A 20,580-nucleotide genomic window follows, 5' to 3' on the forward strand; every position below is an offset into this window, starting at 1 on the left:
ATGTGCCAAATGTGGTCTCACCAAGGTCTGGTATAGTTGAGGCATAACCCCAAGGCTCTTAAACTTAAACCCCCTGTTAATAAACGCTAATACACGATAAGCCTTCTTCACGGCTCTATCCACTTGAGTGGCAACTTTCAGAGATCTGTGGATACGAACCCCAAGATCTCTCTGTTCCTCCACATTCCTCAGAACCCTGCCGTTGACCCTGTAATCCGCATTCAAGTTTGTCCTACCAAAATGAATCACCTTGCACTTATCAGGGTTAAACGCCATCTGCCACTTTTCTGCCCATCTCTGCATCCTATCAATGTCTCTTTGCAGCCTACAAGAGCCCTCCACCTCATCCACTACTCCACCAATTTTTGTGTCTTCAGCAAATTTAGTAACCCACCCTTCAGCCCCCTCTTCCAAGTCATTGATAAAAATCACAAATAGCAGAGGACCCAGCACTGATCCCTGTGGTACACCACTCGTAACTGGCCTCCAGTCTGAAAATTTTCCCTCCACCACCACCCTCTGACTTCTATGAGACATGATGTGGAGATGCCGGCATTGGACTGGGATAAACACAGTAAGAAGCCTCACACTCCACTCACCTGATGAAGCGGCAAACCCCGAAAGCTTGTAGGTTTACTATCAAATAAACCTGTTGGACATTAACCTAGTGTTGTGAGACTTTCTATTCTGTGAGACAGCCAGTTACTTATCCAATTGGCCAAATTTCCTTCTATCCCACACCTCCTTACTTTCTTCATGAGCCTACCATGGGGAATCTTATCAAACGCCTTACTGAAATCCATGTACTGCCATCAACTGCTCTACCTTCATCTACACACTTAGTTACCTCCTCAAAGAATTCAATCAAATTTGTGAGGCAGGACTTACCCCTCATGAAACCATGCTGACTATCCCACATTAAGCTGCATCTTTCCAAATGGTCATAAATCCTACCTCTCAGGACCCTTTCCATTAACTTACCGACCACCGAAGTAAGACTAACTGGCCTATAATTACCAGGGTCGTTCTTATTTCCTTTCTTGAAGAGAGGAACAACATTCACCATTCTCCAATCCTCTGGCACAATCCCTGTTGACAGTGAGGACCCAAAGATCAAAGCTAAAGGCTTCGCAATCTCATCCCCTGCCTCCCAAAGTATCCTATGATGTATGCCATCTGGCCCAGGGGACTTATCAACCCTCAGGTTTTTCAAAATTGCTAATACATCTTCCTTCAGAACATCTACCTCCTCCATCCTATCAGCCTGTATCACACTCTCATCCTCAAAAACATGGCTCCTCTCCTTAGTGAACACTGAAGAACAGTATTTATTCATCGCCTCTCCTATCTCTTCTGGCTCCATGCAGAATATCTCACTACTATCTGACTGGCCCTAACCTCACCCTGGTCATTCTTTTATTTCTCACATAAGAGTAAAAAGCCTTGGGGCTTTCCTTTATCCGACCTGCCAAGGACTTCTCATGCCCCCTCCTAGCTCTCCTAAGCCCTTTCTTTAATTCATTCCTAGCTACCTTGTAACCCTCAAGCGACCTAACTGAACCTTATTTTTTCATCCTTGCATATGCTTCCTTTTTCCTCTTGATAAGACATTCAACCTTCTTTGTGAACCATGGTTCCCTCACTTGGCCATTTCCTCCCTGCCTGACAAGGACATATCTATCAAGGACACGCAGTATTCGTTCCTTGAAAAAGCTCCACTTTTCGTATGTGCCCATACCTGACAGTTTCTGTTCCCATCTTATGCTCCCTAATTCTTGCCTAATTGCATAATTACCTCTGCCCCAATTATAAACCTTGCTCGGTTGTATGACCCTATCCCTCTCCATTGCAATATTGAAGGACACCGAATTATGGTCACTATCTCCAAAGTGCACTTGGCCCGGTTCATCATCCAGTGCCAAGTCCAATGTGGTGCTACCTCTTGTCAGCTTATCCACATATTGTGTCAGGAAACCCTCTTGCACACACTGTACAAAAGGTGTCCCTTCCGAACTATTCGACCTATAAAGGTTCCAATCAATATTTGGAAAGTTAAAGTCACCCACGATAACTACCCTGTGACCTCCACCCCTATCCATAATCTGCTTTGCCATTTCCTCCTCCACATCTCTATTACTATTTGGGGGCCTATAGAAAACTCCTCACAATGTGACCGATCCTTTCCTATTTCTAACTTCAGCCCACATTACCTCAGTAGGCATATCGCCCTCAAAATGCCTTTCAGCTGCCGTTAAGCTATGTCACCTCTCAGCCTTCTCTGCTCTAGAGAAAACAATCCAAGTCTATTTAGTTTCTTCTTATAGCTCAAATGTTCCATCCCAGGCAACTTCACAGCTCCAGGGTCCTGGGTTTGATTCCCAGCTCAGGTCACTGTTTGCACATTCTCCATGTGTCTGTGTGGGTTTCCTCCAGGTACTCCGGTTTCTTCCCACGTCCAAAGATGTGTGGGTTAGGTTGATTGGCCACACTAAGAAATTTCCCCTTAGTGTCCAGGGATGCGTAGGTTAGAGGGATTAGTGGGTATAATATGTAGGGATATGGGGGTAGGGTTTGGGTGGGATGGTGTTCAGTGCAGACTTGATGGGCTGAAGGGCCTCTTTCTGCACTGTAGAGTTCTATGATTCTAAGTTCAGGCTCGCATTCATGATGAGAGTTACAGATAGCTGTGTCCAGAAGATCTACATCCCTGGAAAGTTAGGCCCGAGGAATGTTTCTCCCTTGCAACTTCCACAACATTCCTCAGAGAAGCTGGAGGATACAAGTCAGAGTGCTGGCAACAGAAACATGCTCGTTCCTTGACAAGTTTCTGTCACCAGATTAGGGCACACAGGCTGGCTGGAGCGCTGGCAGGCGAAGTGTGCAAAGTGAAAGTGCTGTCACTCTCGGAAATTTGTTATGCTTGTGAGGCAAGCCCCTATAAAACATACATTTAAAGAGGGACAGGACAGGTTGGAGAGCAGCCACGGTAAATCACCCACCCAACATGAAATCAAGGGCTGGAGTGCAGAATGCAGTGTAAGTCGCACCAGAATGAACAGAGCTTTTGTACAAGCTCCTTAAATCATTCCCTGCTGCAGGTGGACCAAAAAGCAGCTGTGTTTTTCTAATGATTCTGTAGAGATCCCAGACAAAATATAACAGAACTTTCTACCACGGATTCATTTTGGCATTTCTCAGTGAAAAAGAAAGATTAAGCATAATTCTGTAATGTGGCCTCCAAACCCTGTGCCGTGAAGGACGGCACTCTGAAGAACAAATGAAACCATGAAAGAAATATTTCATGCCGTGGAAACTAGTGCAGTTATTTTAGGCATTCCCCTGACACCAATACAGACAGCAGTGAACGTTCTTCCAGTTGACTGAAAGAAAGTAATTATCTGCTGACCTATTAAAGTTTTTGAGATGAAGACAGGGTGAATAGTAAAATTAAGGATTTATCATTATTGTGAGATGATGATTTCTGAAATGTTATCATGAAATGCATATTCCATCTGCGTGACCTGATAATGTCATGCTGAACCTGGTTTGATTTATTGGCATTTCCTTATCTACTGTGGATAGCTTTAGTCAGTCTGCACCATCTTAGAACAACTTATTCTAAAGTATTTTGTTTGGAATTGGAAATGGCGGGGTGGGGGGGGCAGGGGGAGAAGGGGGGCAAAAGGAGGGGGACAGGAGGGCAAGGGGGAGAGACAGGGAGGGGGGAAGGAGAGGGGGGAGAGGAGGACGTGGGGGGAGGGGGAGGGGAGGATGAGGGAGAGGGAAAGGGGCCAAGAGGGGAACGGGGAGGTGAGGGGCTGGGAGGGGGATGGAGAGAAAAGGGAACAGGAGGGGAATGGGGTGGTGGGTGGAGGAGACAGTGGAGGCGGTGGGAGTGAATGGAGGGGATAGGGGAGTGGAGGAGTTGAGACAGTGAAGGGGGCGGGGGGAAGGAAGGGGATGGGAAGAAGGGGAGGGGTTGGGGAGGGAAAGAACAGGGGAGAGAGAGGGTGAAGGAAGGGGAGGTTATAAGGAAAGAGGAGTGGAGGGATAGGGGAGTGGAAATGGTAGTGGGAAGGAGAGGGGGAGGAGAGAGAGTAGAAAAGGAGGGAAGTGGAGAGGAGGTAGGGAGCGGGATTGGGTGGTGGGGAAGGGCAGGAGAATGGGTATGGTTGGTGGAGGAGGAGGGGAGGGCCTTGAGAGTGTGTTGGATCGAAGGAGGGAGAGAAGGACAAAAAAGGTGGAAGACAAAGGGAGAAGGAGTGAGGAGAACAGAGAAAAACCACGAGCAGGGAACAGGAAGAGGACAGGTTTAGACAGGAGGGGGAAGAGTGTAGCAGGAGGGGAAGGGGGTTCAGGAGGAGCAGCAACATGGGAGGCCAAAAGCACCTGTGATCAAGACGGCTGGGAGAGAGAACAGCAGTGAAGTATACAGGTTGGGGGAGCAAGTGGCAGGGTGAATGTGCTGCATTCATGGAGGAGGGAGTGCGCTGGAGGGGTAAGGTGAGGCGGAGGGAGTGGAGGGAGCACAAGAGGTGTGAGCACAAGGGGGGGGTTAGCGCAAGAGGGGTGAGAGCGTAAAGTGCAAGCTCAAGGTGGGACGAGCGCTAGAGGGGTGAGTGCAAGAGGGATGAGAGCACGGGAGTGATTGTGAGAAGGAGAGAGTGTGGGGGGAGGGACAGAGTGGGGGGAGGAAGAGGATGGGAGGAGGAAGAACATGGGAGGAGTGAGAGCGCGGGGGGAGAGGGAGAGCGTGGGCGGAGGGAGAGCGTGGGCAGAGGGAGACGTGGGGGAGGGAGAGCATGGGCGGTGGAAGAGCGTGGGCGAGAGACAGCGTGGGGGGAGGGAGAGTGTGGGGGGAGGGAGAACGTGAGCAGAGGGTGAGCGTGGGCGGAGGGGGAGCGTGGGCGGAGGGGGAGCGTGGGCGGAGGGAGGGCGTGGGGGGAGGGAGAGCATGGGCGGAGGAAGAGCGTGGGCGAGAGACAGTGTGGGAGGAGGGAAAGTGTGGGGGAAGTGAGAGTGTGAGCAGAGGGGGAGCATGGGCGGAGGGACAGCGTGGGCGGAGGGACAGCGTGGGGGGAGGGACAGCGTTGGGGGAGGGAGAGCATGGGGAAGGAAAGCATGGTGAAGGAGACATGGGAGAAGGGAGTGAGGAGGGAGGAAGCGAGGAGGGAGGAATCCAGGAGAGAAAGAGCGAGGGGAGAAGAGTGAGGGGGGAAAGAGTGAGTGGGAAAGTGCAAGGAGGGAAAAATACGAGGGGGAAACAGTGAGGGGGAGAGAGCGAGGGGGAGAGACCTGGAGTGGGGAGATCGGAAGGGGGAGATCTGGAGGAGGGTAAGTGACAGGGGCAAAACGGGAAGGGGAAAGAGGGTGGGAGAATGCGGGAGCGGGAAAGCAGGAGCAGGAAAAGCGGGAGTGGAAAAGCAGGGGGGCGGAGTGGGAGAGGGACAGCAGGAGGGGAAAAGCGTGAGGAGGAAAGTGGGAGGGAGAAAGCAGGAGGGGAGAGTGAGGGAGGGGGTAGAGTGGGGAGGGTGGAGTGCAGGTAGGGGGGAGTGCAAGGAGGGGGAGTGCAGGGAGGGGGGAGTGCAGGGAGGGGGGTGTGCGGGAAGTGGGCGATGGAGCATGCTGGACCAGAGAGAGAAAGGGATTGATTGAGGAGATGGTGGAGACGGTTTGGGAGAAGGAGGTAGACAAGGACAAGGACCAAGAGGGAGCAGCTAGGGAGAGGGAGAGGAGAAGGAGGGCAGAGGGATTGTATACCCAAGTCTCTTTAGATCTTGACTGTTTCTAATTTTTCAATAGTTAGGAAGTTCCGCACTCTTTCCTTTTTAATTGCAAATTAGACCTCACATTTGCCAGATTGAAATCCATTTGTCATTGTTTTGCTAATTCACTAAATCTGTGAGTATTTCTTTGTATTGCTGTGGCTCTATCTACACTGCTTACAATGCCAACTCTTTGTGTCACCTGCAAATTTAAATACGTGGTTTTCTGTTTTCAAAGTATTCAATTACTCTCTCCTTAATTATAGACACCAGCAATTTCCCGACAATAGATGTGCGGCTAACTGGTCTATAATTCCCTGGTTTCACGCTGTCAGATGCCTTAAATAGTGGAGAGATGTGTAATTTTCATATCTTAAGGAACAGTAACAGAATTGAGTGAATTTTGGAACATCTCTGATGTTCTAACCTAGTTGCTTTAAAACTTTGGGAATTACATCTATATAAGGCTGAGCATTACTCATTCCATTCTGCCATTATTATTTTCTTCACACTTATTTATATTAATTTTGATGAACTCCTACTCTTGATTCAATAGCAGCTTTCTTTGGATATCTGACGGATGAACCTTTACTCCACTATAAATACAAAAATTAATCAATCAATATCTCCATATTCTTTTCATTGCCAGTGACCCTGTTGTCGATTCCCAAGAGGTTCACATTGTCCCTGAACACACTGTTTTTCTCATGTTATTGCAACAGATTTGATATCCCTGTCAAATTTCTTTCCTCCTATTTGCAGGCCTACCTGTTTTGTCACCCTTTGCTTTGCATTGCTTCCATTTGCCAGAATCGGAGCTACGTTTTTGCATTTCTGAATGCTTAAAATTTAAGGGGATTTTATGGCTTCACTTGATCCGAGACTGGAAAATCCCGCCTGAGGTCAACAGACATTTTCATTGTCTGCCCCTTGCCTGTTCGGATTCCGTGGCAGGTGGGGCAGTAGAATTCCAGAGTAAAAGTTAAAAGTTTATTTGTGTCACAAGTAGGCTTACATTAACACTATAATGAAGTTATTGTGAAAATCCGCCAGTTGCCACACTCCGGTGCCTGTACACTGAGTGAGAATTTAGCGTGGCCAATATATTTAACCTTTCAGACTGTGGGAGGAAACCAGAGCACCCGCAGGAAATCCACGCAGGCACAGGGAGAACATGCAGAGTCCGCACAGTTACCCAAGCCAGGAATCGAATCTGGGTCCTTGAGATAGCAGTGCTAACCACTGTGCCATCTTGCGAAATATTTTTCATTTTGCATTGTAACTCCTCTGGAAAGGAGTCAGGGGCAGTTGCATCTGCACATTTGGCCCACACTGCAGTTGACAGCACCTGTGCAACTATTCCTGATGTCCTTCCAATCGATGGCAGGAGTTTGGATCAGCATGATTTCACTGCTGCACATATAAAAACGTAACTTGCTGACAACAGTTCTTGCTAGTTCCCAGTCTGTGACAGGATCTCAATTTCAATGCCACTTTTTGTGAGCCCTACCTCCTTAACCTACATCCAGCATGTTTATGGCTTGCAGAAGGCAATTCTATATAGACCAAGTAGCTCATTTTGTAGATAACAGGCCACATTGTTTAGAGTACCACATGCCTTTAACTGAAATATTTCAATCCATTTTTTAAACCAAAAAGCGTCTGGAAACTAATTATTACAATCAATTCATCACATCGAAAGCTGCACGTCATTTACTGAAATTTCCTGATTATATACTTTCATAATTTATATGCTTTTATAAAGCATTTATAAAGGGAACAGTAACTAAATGATAGATAAACCAAATACAATATGGATGACTTGATCTTTATTATTAGTTTGTATCAAGCCAACTTGTTTGTTTTATTGCACACAACTAGCACTCTGATACTGACCGAGAAGTGGATTTTTCTAGATCTGGCCAACTCAGAAGATCTTTAAATGGCAGGTGGACTCAAGTGCATAAGTCCTACTCCCATTTCTGACAGATCCCATTTTGTGCCAGCAGACAGAAGGGGATAGGGTGTGAATGACAGAGGTAGGAGACCCTAATTCAGAGGGTCATTTGAAGTTAGAACTAAGTTCAAACAAACCCCACTTCCACTACTTCTGGAGCCATTACTCATCGTGTGGATTCACAAATTCATAGAATAGATGCAAGCTTTAATGAAGGACAGGAAATGTTTATTTAAGTGTCATGATTGGAAGGCTTAAATCCTCGGCCTTTTAGAAATAAAGAAAAACAAAACTAAATAATTTAGAGTTAAAAAAGATCTCCTGAACTGTTTTGACTGGCAGGCCATCTGGTAAAGGTTAGAAAAAATCATGACCATCTCTGCCACAGTTTCAGTGAAACTCTTGTTGACATTTCCCTAGATCTGTCTTTAAGCCAAGGTCATTCTGAATGTTTGGCTGAGTTTCAAAAGCTACAAAAGCACTTATCTCAGTAGGGAGTTTGGAGTTCACTATTTGATTGACAATTTAAAGAGGCAGTTAAAAGTAGCTGTCTTTGATGTAGGCACTGAATAGAAGTTTGATTTTATACGTGATCAAACAATTGAATGGATTTTAAAAGTTTTTATGGTTTCATAAATTGTAGCTTTTCAAATGCCAAGTATGTCAGAATGAGAGCTGTATTAGATTGTTAGAAGTTTAACTTTTTCTTCATCTGCACGTTGCTCAAGTTTGTCCATGATGGACACTAGGAATGACATGGGGGTATGAGGGGCATGAGAGAGCACAGAGGGAGCATGAATGTTAAGAGATGGATTTACATTGGCATGGTGAGATCTAAGAGGGGTGGGAACCAGGGGTATGAAAGTTGAGGGTTTCGGGGCCTAACAGTTTATAAATCATTGAGGTGGGCTCTTTACTCAGCCCACCTTGGCATTTGCAAGGCTTTACATTTGCAAACAGCTACACATTGCTTCTGAGATATATGGGGCAAAGAGGGAGGGCAAAGTGAATGACAAAGAAGAGTGGAGGGGGCAAATAGAGGCAGAAGGGACAAACAGGATGGAGGGAGAGAGAGGGGAATGGGGAGAGGGAGGGGGAAGAATGGGAAGGGGGAGATGGTAAGGGGAAAAAGGAGGAGATGGTGGGGGAAGGGAGAGAGAAGGTGAGTGGGGTAAGGGAAGGGGGGGGCAGGAGGGAGGAAACGGAGAAAAAGGTGACGGTGAGCGGGAAAATAGGGGGAGGGGAAAGAGAAAATGAGGGGTGTGGTGATAGTGTGCCTTTACAAAATGTATTTGTATCGTGTATAAGAACATAAGAACATAGGAAATAGGAGCAGGAGTAGGCTAACTAGCCCTTCGAGTCCTGTGCAGGATTAGCCAAGTCTATATATTGGTGCCAATTTGTTTGTACACGGCAGTCCCAGTTGTTACTGCAGCAGCATAATTGATCTGAATTGCTAAAATGTTGTTTTAATCTAGACTATTACAACAATTTCCCCCGGGGTTTTGCAGAGTAGGGCTTGATTAGGTTGATTGACAAGTATGGTCATACAACTGGGTGGGACTAGGTTTATACAGAGAAACCTACTTAGTTGTTGCTTGGGAGCTATAAAGAGCAGAAATATCTCTGTGTCTCTCTGAAATCTGAGACCTGCCAGAAAACAGGTTTTTGCTGTTTTAAGTTAGATCTTTCTTATGAAACTCTTATGTGGGAGTCAGAAGACAGGCACATTTCTGCATCTGTTCAAAGGGGCTAAAAGGCTGGATATCTAGCATCCTAGTGAACATATCTGTTTTGGTGCTAATTGATTCTGAAAAAGGATGTATGCCTATGGGGATATTGCTTAAATTGGAACTATAGAGATTGCTAGCTGTTAAGAATTTTTTTTATGTTTAATTATTTTGATTGGTAAAAGTTACGCTAATTATTTTTGTTAAATGCTAAATGTGTTCTTAAATAAACTTTGTTTTGATTAAAAAAACCTCCTAGTGGATCAGTCCAATCATACCTGGAGAGAAACACCTTATGTTTGCTACAATGGCAAAATCAAAAAAACATTGGAGTCTAAGCTAACTTTATAATGTACCTTTGAATTTCTGATCTAGTTCCTAACAGAAGAAAGTGGGGGAGGAATATGGAGGGGAGAGGGTAAGAAGGATGTTGAAATTTTGGGGTAAGGGGTTGAAATTTAGGGATGAGCAGTTTGGTGTGTGGCTGAAGGTTAGAGGTGAGGGGCTGTAGGCGACAAGGTTGCAGGTCAATGTGAGGGGGTCAGAGTTTAGGGATAGGGTGGGGTAAAGATTTGGGGTGAGGAGATTTGAAGGATAGAGGTGAGAAGGAGGTGAGAAGGAGGTGAGGGGTAATGGTTGGAGTGAGACTGGTTGCAGGTTTGGATGAAGGGTATTGAAGATCAGGGTGAGGGGGGTTAGGGTTGAAGAATGTTCACTTTGGGGTGAGGGGATTTGATGGATAGAGGTGAGGAGGGGGTGAAGGGGTAATGGTTGGAGTGAGAGTGGTTTAAGGTGCAGGTTAAGGACATTGAAGTTCGGGGTAAGGTTGGGGTGAGGAAGTTTGGGATGAGGGGAGTTAAAGAATAGAGATGAGGAGGGGATGAAAGGACTAATAGTTGGAACGAAAGTGGCTGAAGGTTCGGGTGAGGGATGGATTGCAGGTGGGGAGATTGAATGTGCAGGGGATTGAGCTGAGGAGGTTAGAGGTTGGGGGTGGGAAGTGAAGAGGAGGTGTGGAGGTTTGGGGTGAAAGGGATCAGGGGTTAAGGGGTTAGGCATGTTGAGGGTGAGGGGTTAGGGGTTAGGACTGGGATTGGCGGTTAGGACTGGGATTAAAGGTGAGGGATTTGGGTGAGAAGGTTGAGGGTTAGGAATGGGGTTGAAGGTTAGGGGTGAGGAGGTTGAGGGTTAGGAATCGGGTTGAAGGTGATGGTTGAGGGGTTAGGTCTAGGGTTGAAAGTGAGGGGTTAGGGGTTAGATCTGGGATTAAACGTGAGGGATTAGAGGATAAATCTGGGGTTCAAGGCGATGGGTGAAGGGTTAGGTCTGGGGTTGAAGTTAGAGGTTAGGTGGGGGGTTAGGTCTGGGGTTGAAGGTGAGAGGTTAGGTCTGGGGTTGAAGATGAGGGGTTAGAGGTTAGATCTGGGATTCAAGGTGATGAGTGAAGGGTTAGGTCTGGGGTTGAAGGTTAGGGGTTAGGTCTGGGGTTGAAGCTGAGGAGTTAAGTCTGGGGTTGAAGACGAGGGATTAGGTCTGGGGTTGAGGGTGAGGGGTGAGGTGTTTGGTCTGGAGTTGAAGCTGAGGGGTGAGGTCAGGTTGAGGGTGAGGGGTGAGGTCTGGGGATGAAGATAAGGGGTGATGTCTGGGGTTGAAGCTGAGGGGTTGGAAGTAGATCTGAGGCTGAAGCTGAGGGGTCACGTCGGGTTGAAGGTGAGGGGTTGGAGGTAGGCCTGGGGTTGAAGCTGAGGGGTGAGGCCTGGGGTTGAAGCTGAGGGGTTGGAGGTAGGTCTGGGGTTGAATGTGAGGGGTGAGGGGTTAGGTCTGGGGATGAGGGTGAGGGGTTAGGTCTGGGGTTGAAGCTGAGGGGTGAGGTATGGAGTTGAGTGAGGTCGGGTTAGGGGTGAGGGTTGAGGATGGGTTGAGGGTGAGGGGTGAGGACAGGTTGAGGGTGAGGTCAGGTTGGGGTGAGGTCGGGTTGAGGGTGAGGGGTGAGGTCGGGTAGGGGTGAGGTAGGGTTGAGGTCGGGTTAGGGGTGAGGGTTGAGGACGGGTTGAGGTCAGGTTGAGGGTGAGGGTTGAGGACGGGTTGAGGGTGAGGGGTGAGGTCAGGTTGGGGTGAGGTCGGGTTGAGGGTGAGGGGTGAGGTCGGGTAGGGGTGAGGTAGGGTTGAGGTCGGGTTAGGGGTGAGGGTTGAGGATGGGTTGAGGGTGAGGGGTGAGGACAGGTTGAGGGTGAGGTCAGGTTGAGGGTGAGGGGTGAGGTCGGGTAGGGGTGAGGTCAGGTTGAGGGTGAGGGTTGAGGACGGGTTGAGGTCAGGTTGAGGGTGAGGGTTGAGGACGGGTTGAGGGTGAGGGGTGAGGTCAGGTTGGGGTGAGGTCGGGTTGAGGGGTGAGGGTGAGGTAGGGGTGAGGATAGTTGGGATGAGGGTGTTAGCGGGTTTGGGAGATCGCGATCCCAGGCACTCACTCTTTGACGGTGACCTGTTGTACGGGGGACGGGCTGGCTTTCAGAGTCGAGTCCACCCGCTTCTTGCCCGCTTTCGCCATCTTCCCCGAGCGGCAGCCCCGCCGTTACCCCGGCAACGGGACGCGAGCACCGGGGTAACGCTGGGTCCTAGCGCCGGCCCGCCCTGGCACTGCCCCCTTGGCAGGGTGGCCCACAGGCACTGAGAGAGACAGATCTGTCACAGAGGGACTCTCGTCTGCTGCTGTTGGTGACTATGGGAAGATGCTGGTCAGGTATTAGGGCTGATGTAGGACGTTCTGCCCACACTGCAGCCCAAAATGTAACCAACTTGGCTCCCATTTCTACAAACACACTCCCCACTTCATCCCAGCTCCTCACCTCCTCTGCACAGTGAGTCTTTACTTTGAGCTATTGTTTGCATCCCTGAAAATCACAACTTTAAGTGAAACAACTTTCATGAGAATCATGAGTTCAAAGGGATCAATGTTTAGGTTGGACTTGGCTACCTTCAGACATTTTTTTGTCAAGAAAACAATGTATGGATTGAACAACTGTGCTGTGCACACACAGCACTGTGCATTCCTAACTGGAATAACCTACAAAATAAATCACTTAACATAATAGAAGAATTGAGGGGGTTTGGGGGGTAGGGTTCAGGGAAGAAAGCAGAGGGGCCACAAAAGTTTCCAGGGATAAAAGCAAAATGCTGTGGATGCTGGAATCTGAAACAAAAACAGAAAATGCTGGAAAATCTTAGCAGCATCTGTGGGGAGAGAACAGAGCCAACGTTTCCAGTCTAGATGAACCTTCCTCAGAGCTGACTGCTAGGGGATTGGGGCACTCCCTGCCCGCCCCCCCCCCAACACAATACCACCAACCCCAACCTCCTGCCCTGGTTTATTCACAGTTCAGTGGTCAGCAATTCCCCATCTGTGCTCTGTGTTCCTGTTCCAGGGATCTCAGACCTCGGTCTCTCTCAGAACAGGGGCTGGCCCAGAACTCAGGAAGGGGATGGGGCGGGAAGGGTGGTGGGCAGAGTGTGGATGCCCTATAATTGAATATGGCAACATCAATTGAAAAAAACAGGCCCTAAAGTGTAAACAACATTTTAGCAAATGACATCAGGCAGGTTACTAACAGGAAGGACTTGCTGTACCTCCTAAATATTTTTAATTCCCCTAAGTGCCCCCCTTGATCATAGAACCCTACAGTGCAGAAAGAGGCCCTTCGAGTCTGCACCGACCACAATCCCACCCCCACATCCCTATACATTGACCCACCAATCCCTCTAACCTATGCATCCCAGGACACTAAGGGGCAATTTTTTTAGCATGGCCAATCAACCTAACCCGCACATCTTTGGACTGTGGGAGGAAACCAGAGCACGCGGAGGAAACCCACACAAACACGAGGAGAACGTGCAAACTCCACACAGACAGCGACCCGAGCTGGGAATCAAACCCAGGTACCTGGAGCTGTGAAGCAACAGTGCTAACCACTGTGCTACCGTGCCGCTGGTAGCACATTTGTCTCACATTTCTCACATTTATATCATCTCAGGTGTGTGCATCTGAGAGGGAGGAGAGGAGAGAAGCAGGTAGAGATTGAGTTGCCCTTGGCAAGAGCAAGTGGGAATGGTTTGAGAGTATGAAAAAGATAGAGGAATTGACCAGGTAGGAAGGAATACATCAGAGTGATACTGGGAGTGAGAGAGAATGTGGTGGAAAGAAAATGTTATGGGTTTTACAGGAAATGGTGGTTTTGTTCAAAGTAAAATTGAAAGAATATCTGTTGCTTAAGCCATTATGTGATATATAATACAGCTCATAAACTGGCAGGTGTATATATTATACCAACAAATGACCATGGGAGTGCTCACATAACACCAAGGATGTTGTACCAAGTTTATTGCTATGGACACTGATTGTCTTGGGGGAAATCCAGAAGGGTTGGAAGACAGGCTTGGAGTTTGGCATTAATAGGACAAAGCCTCATAGTCCAGCAGTACTTTCAAAGGGTTTGGAAGTACAGCAGTATAAGTTTGAAAACTGGGGTGGGTTTGGGGATTATTGGAACAGGAGTGTCAGAATATGATTATAGAACTGTCATAAAGTAGAACTGTCATGGAATCTCTGCAGTGCAGAAGGAGGCCATTCAACCCATCAAGCCTGCACCAACAACAACCCCACAACCCTGCAACCCCACATATTTACACCAGCTAATCCCCCTGACACTCAGCGGCAATTTAGCATGGCCAACCCATCTAACCTGCACGTCTTTGGACTGTGGGAGGAAACCGGAGCACCAGGAGGGAACCTACGCAGACACGGGGGGAATGTGCAGACTCCACATGGAGAGTCATCCAAGGCTGGAATTGAACTCGGGTCTCAGGTGCTGTGAGGCAGGGAGGAGAATTGTTGACAGTCTGGGAGCACAGGGGATCCAAACACTGGAGCATGTGTTTAGGGGACAGGTGGGTGTATTCTGTGAGAACTACAAAGGGTCCTGTGACCTTGAAAAGGAGTAAGTTGAAATGGGTGGAGCCCAAGGATCAAAAAAATTTGGGATCCAGCTTGACACAGCAGAGGTTTAAAAGCTTGGACTTTGCAGCAATCTGGTCACATTCTGACACGGCCTAGCACCTTTGACGCTAAATGAAAAGCAAAAGGATTGGGCGTTGACTCTGTTAGCCACTTGTGGACTATCAAGACCTGCCCCTGCCTTCATCCACTCCTGACCAATGCAAAAACCCACAGGTATGCATTTTTTTAGTAAATTTGCCAAATTACCTCATAAAACACTCACATGTTCATTTCATACAGATTGACGATATTCTAAATTTAAATCAGATGATCCAGGAACAATGATTCAGAAGGGAAGTGGTTTTAGACTATGAGTGGAATTTTGAGTCTGCGTTAACTGTCAGCGCAAACAGTGATGGCGCAAAATCCGGTGAGAGTTGGGAAACAAGACTTAAATCTCGGCACTGGGGGTGGAGATGGGCGTTGGTTTGCTGCTCACAGGGCTTACTGGGCTTTCTTTGTTGTGAATCTCTAGGTCTTCAAAGAATCTGGTGCCTGCTATGTAATTAGCGCTCCTCAGGTAATCCTTGCTGTTGTCTAAGCGATGTATCCTCGGAGGGATTGCCTGTCCAGAGTGGCACCTGGAAGTAGCTGGGAATGGGTAAATTCAAAGGATCAGCACAGGAAGTGACTGTGACGTTCCAGGATGGGGGGGTCCAGTGAAACACCAGACTGCATGGGCAGTGTGGGGGGACTCTGACATGGGTGGTGATTAGCTCCAATGAGGACAACAGGAGGATGACGGGCGCAGTCACATTGATCCCCCTGCCTCAGTGTGTAAAGTGTAACTTCAGGACAGGAGCTATGGATCAGCAATGCCACTAGTCATGGAGTCCAGGCTCTCAGCGATGTAACCATGGGTGACTGACTGCTCAAAATGAAGGGCATGTTTGATGTGAAACCCACAAGAGCTGGGAGAATGAAGATGGAATCATGAAACTGACTGCAAATTGGAGTCTTGAAATGAATCGGGAGTGCCTCACCTGCCACAGGAGGAAACCACTTCCTTAATGACATCCAGGCCCTTCCTTGACAAGTCAATTTTGCCCATTTAGTCAGTATCGTAATGTATCATTCTGTCACTGATTGTCACCCACTAGTTAACCTTTTAGCAGCTGAGCCCCCCAAGCATTGAATTCCATGGCATATATTCACCTTACCATAAAAGAGAGATGACTTGTATTTAGCCCCAAATTCAAAGGGCAAAGGGCAAAGTTGAGTGGGCTCATGTGGAATCACATGACAAATTTGGTGGCAGTGTTTCAGCCCCAGAATGCTTGGGGGAGGCAGTGGGCGAGCAGCACAAGGATCAAGTCAAAACACTCGTACCCTCAGTCCTCAGCATTGAGATTAAGCAGGCCACCATGGCTATACAAGGTAAATGTGCATCTATCAGGTGGAGTTGGGAGAGGCTGATGTGGGGAGATGGCCATTGTGTGAGAGAGGAGAGAGTGACACTCATTGGAAAGGTGCTCACATAAGCGAACATGCAAGGGTGGATGTCACATGTCTTGAGAGGGCTCTGGCTCTGGGGATTGTCAGGGTGCCTCGATGCTCGCATTTGTTTGCTTCCTTTCTGTTTTTGGATTGAAACGATAACGGAGTTTGTCAAGCTGGCATTGCTACTCATTATAGTGGACCAGCAGCAATGACTTCAACATGCAGCTGAATATGAACAGTACCAGTGCCCTGCAGAGGATGGGTAGCAGGACCCGTTGATTTACTGGGTGCGGGGCCACACATGGAGATTGCTCAGAAGAGACACTACCAGCCATGGGTCTACCGGAGGAGAGCATTATAGCTCCAGATATTGGAGATCCAGTGCTGGAGACAATTGGATCTGTGCCCAAGGATGGTGGATCACCTGTACCAGATGATGCAGGAGTTGGCATCACATAGGGCTTAGAGGTCATCCATCAACTGTTGCCCTGAAAGTTCCAGTGAGCTGAACCTTATGCCAGTGGTTTGTTTCAGGGCTGCCCAGGTGATCGTGGATGCTGCCAGGCCTGTTGAGTATTTCCAGCAATCTTTGTTTCTATTTCAGATTTCCAGCCTCCACAGTATTTTGTTTTCGTTTTACTTACTTTTGCCAGAGCCCTCTTTATGTGTACTGTGGTAGTGTGATCCCTTTAAGGGGGTGTTCCCTGAGGGCCATATGATCAGATTGGACCCCATGGAGTGTCAGGGGAGAAGCTGAACCTATCGGGAGCAAGGGTGTGTATCCCCGGTTGGGTAGGATCCTCAGTTGGAGCTAGAGAGGAGTGTTAATCTGTCTGACCCTATTAGTGTAAATACATTGTGAATAAATTGATTTATTACATGTAGGTTGGCTTGTTGAGTTCTCTTGAAAGATAGCACTCTTTGATCTCCCACCTACTGTTGGCCAGTTTCCCCCCATCCCCACACACCCACTGTTGATTGTTAACTGGCTGCAGGTAGCAAAGTCATTGAGCATCCACTCACCTGTGAGGCTATGGGAGCCATTTTAGATCCTAAGGTTGAGACTTCCTTTCTTTAGAGTAAAACTCAACCCACTAACTCTCAATTCCTCAACAAATGAGGGAAGTAAACCTTTCTACCTCAAAATCAAACTTTACCAATGCATGTGAGGAAATTTTACGATTTATACATTCTCAGAATGCATAATTCTGGTTGAAAGGGCTTTTCAGTGGGGCTAAATACTCCAAGTGCAGACTTTTGAGTCAGCCTGAACCTTTGCAGTAAATACTTTCATAGAATTGTAAAATCCTAAGTGCAGAAGGAGGCCACTCAGCCTATCAAGTCTGCACCATCCACAATCCCAACTAGGCCCTATCTCCATGTATTTACCCTAGCTAGTCACTAAGAGGCAATTTAGCATGGCCAATCCACCTAACCCGCACATCTTTGGACTGTGGAAGGAACACAGTAAGAAGCCTGCCAACACCAGGTTTAAGTCCAACCGATTTAGTTGATAGTAAACTCACAAGCTTTCGAGTGAGTTTACTATCAAATAAATCGGTTGGACTTAAACCTGGTGTTGTCGGGCTTCTTACTGTGTTTACCCCAGTCCAACGCTGGCATCTCCACATCTGTGGAAGGAAACCAGAGCACCTGGAAAAAACCCGAGCAAACATGGGGGAGAATGTGCAGTGTCTATACAGACTGTGACCCAAGCTGGGAATCAAACCTGGGTCCCTGGAGCTGCGAGGCAGCAGTGTTACGCACTGTGCCACTGCTTCATTGGAAGAGATGAAAAGGCAAAGCAATTGGTGGGTCCTGTGAAGTATGTAACTTGTCAAAGTTTTCTGTAATTGCAAAACTGTCTCCAGTTTTTTTGAGTGATTGAATCATATTATCCACAAACCACAATGGATAAATAAACTGATATAAAATAGGACTTGACATTTTTAGCTTATTGCTCTTCTGAATGTTGGCAAATTACATCCATGTTAAATGCTGACAAAGTATGACTTAAAATTGTTAATAAAGGTTTCTGGGCTGGAAGTTTTTATTATAAAAAGCTAAGCCTTCTCCCATAGTATTATGGGGAGTGAGGGTGGGGGGGCAGACCACGTTTAGTCTAGTTTGTTTATTAGCGTCACATATGGGTTTACATTAACACTGCAATGAAGTACTGTGAAAATTCCCTAGTCGCCATGTTCTAGTGCCTGTTTGGATACACTGAGGAAGAATTTAGCATGGCCATTGCACCAAACCAGCACATCTTTCAGACTGTGGGAGGAAACCGGAGCACCCAGAGGAAACCCACACAGACACGGGAGGAACATGCAGACTCCGCACAGCTAGTGACCCATACCAGGAATTGAATCTGGATCCCTGGCGCTCTGAGGCAGCGCTGTGCCACGGTGCTACCCAATGTGCTGGATTGGGTTATTTGCTTGACTTTAGCAAAATGACTTGTAACTCCCCTCCTTATTCTCTCTGTAAGCATGGTGAAAATTGACAAAGGAAAATATTGCAAGGAAAGGAGGATGAAAATGAGTCTAATTGGATAGCTCTTTCTCTCTCTCAAGCCAAGGCAGGCAATATGGGCTACGTGGCCTACTTATTGCACGATGATTCTTGATTTGAACTGGAGTGCACAGATCAGAAAATCCAGTCTCTAACGATCACAGAATTAAAGTTTATTTATTAGTGAGGGAGAATGTAGCGCGGCCAATGCACCTAAACAGCATGTCTTTCGGTCTGTGGGAGGAAACCAGAGATTCTGGAGGAAACCCACAAAGTGACCAAAGCTGGGAATTTGACCAGGTCCCTGGTGCTGTGGGCAGCAATGCCAACCACTGTATAGAGTCATGGAATCCTACAGTGCAGAAAGAGGTCATTCAGCCCATCGAGTCTGCACCGACCACAATCCCACCTCAGCTCTATCTCCATATCCCTACATATTTACCCACTAATCCATGCATCCCAGGACACTAAGGGGCAATTTAGAATGGCCAATCAACCTAACCCGCACATCTTCGGACTGTGGGAGGAAGCCAGAGCACCCGGGGAAAACCCACGCAGCCATAGGGAGAATGTGCAAACTCCATAGAGTCACCTGAGCCAGGATTTGAACCCAAATCCCTGGATCTGTGAAGCAGCAGTGCTAACCACTGTGCTACCGTGCCATACTGTACCATCATGCCACTTGCATATAATCTTCAAGTGAAATGAGGCTGGAAAGAGAATTTAGTCAAAGGTTAGCCCCATTCTAACTGCATACGCCTGACTGGACAATTCAGTGCTGTACTGAGGGCAGTTGCAATGCCACCAAGCTCCAACCTTTCAGTTACAATATTAAAAATGGTGTGTGTGTGTGAGAGAGAGGGAAAGCGAGAACATGGTCCATAATGGGAGTTGCAACATTTGGTACTTGAACTCAGTTTAAAGCTTACGGGAAACTTCCAAACTGATGAAAGTGTCAAACAGGAAAAGACCAGCATAGTCCATCCAATCTGCTCCACTTTATCACAATGTTACATTGAATTTCATCAGATCTACAATACAGAACAAGGCCATTTGGCTCTATTGTTCTGTGTTGTTATTTATGCTCACAATCCTCTCTTCATCTCATCTTATTAGCATATCTTTCTATTCCTTTCTCTCTCATGTGCTTATCTTGCTTTTTCTAACAAGCATCAATTCTATTTGCTTCCTGCTCCTTGTGGCTAGGCATACCACATGCTGATTGCTCTTTGGATAGTTTCTCCTAAATTCTTTATTGGATTTATTAGTGACTATCTTATATTTATAAACTCAAATGTTGATCTCCCCACATTTTCTCCACATCTACCCGATGAAACCCTTTAATTATCTTAAGGATATCTATTTGGTCACATCTCAGCCGTCTCTTTCTCTAGAGAATAGACCTCCTGCTGTTAGACCATGTCCTGATCTTTCTAATCTCTGTCCAAGTATCATCCTTTTAAATCTTTTTACATCCTCTCCAATACCTATCATTTTCACTATATGGAGGCCTGAACCATGTGTGGTCTGATCAATAAGGCTCCATACAACTTTCTGACAAAGAAAATTACACACAGGAACAGGCCCTTTGGCCCTCCAAGCTTGCACTGACCATGATGCCCATCTGAACTAAAACCCCCTACTCTTTTGGGGACCATATCCTTTGCTTCCCATCCTATTTCTTTCATGGAATCATAGATTCCTACAGTGCAGGTAGAGGCCATTCAGCCCATCGAGTTTGCGTCGACCACAATCCCACTCAGGCCCTATCCCCACAATCCCATCCATTTAACTTAGCTAGTTCCCCGACACTAAGGGGCAATTTTGCTTGGCCAATCCACCTAACCTGCACATCTTTGGATGGTGGGAGGAAACCCACACAGACATGGGAAGAATATGCAAACTTCACACAGTGACTCAAGGCTGGGAATTGAACCCCAGTCCCTGGAATTGTGAAGCATTAGTACTAATCACTGTGCCACCCTATTCATGTATTTGTCCAGACGTCCCTTAAAAGTCACTATTGTGTCTGCTTCCACTACCTTCCCTGGCACCAAGTTCTAGGCACCGAAAATCCTGTGTGTAAAAGAGTCATCCAGACTCAAAACATTGGCTCTATTCTCTCTC

The 20,580-nt window shown here is 47.2% G+C and overlaps 1 protein-coding gene across 1 annotated transcript in view; it reads right to left on the reverse strand.

Annotated features, from left to right (window-relative positions):
• The window catches only part of adgb (androglobin), a 267,020-nt gene extending 255,023 nt beyond the window's left edge, over positions 1 to 11,997 (reverse strand). Inside the window, exon 1 of the mRNA XM_080200127.1 lies at positions 11,918 to 11,997. Within this exon, the coding sequence (XP_080056253.1) occupies positions 11,918 to 11,997 (80 nt within the window). The remainder of the gene's footprint in view (positions 1 to 11,917) is intronic.
• Positions 11,998 to 20,580: the final 8,583 nt, after the last annotated feature.

Source organism: Carcharhinus amblyrhynchos, chromosome 12 (assembly GCF_965287045.1).
Source record: "Carcharhinus amblyrhynchos chromosome 12, sCarAmb.v2.hapA, whole genome shotgun sequence".
Taxonomy (NCBI): domain Eukaryota; kingdom Metazoa; phylum Chordata; class Chondrichthyes; order Carcharhiniformes; family Carcharhinidae; genus Carcharhinus; species Carcharhinus amblyrhynchos.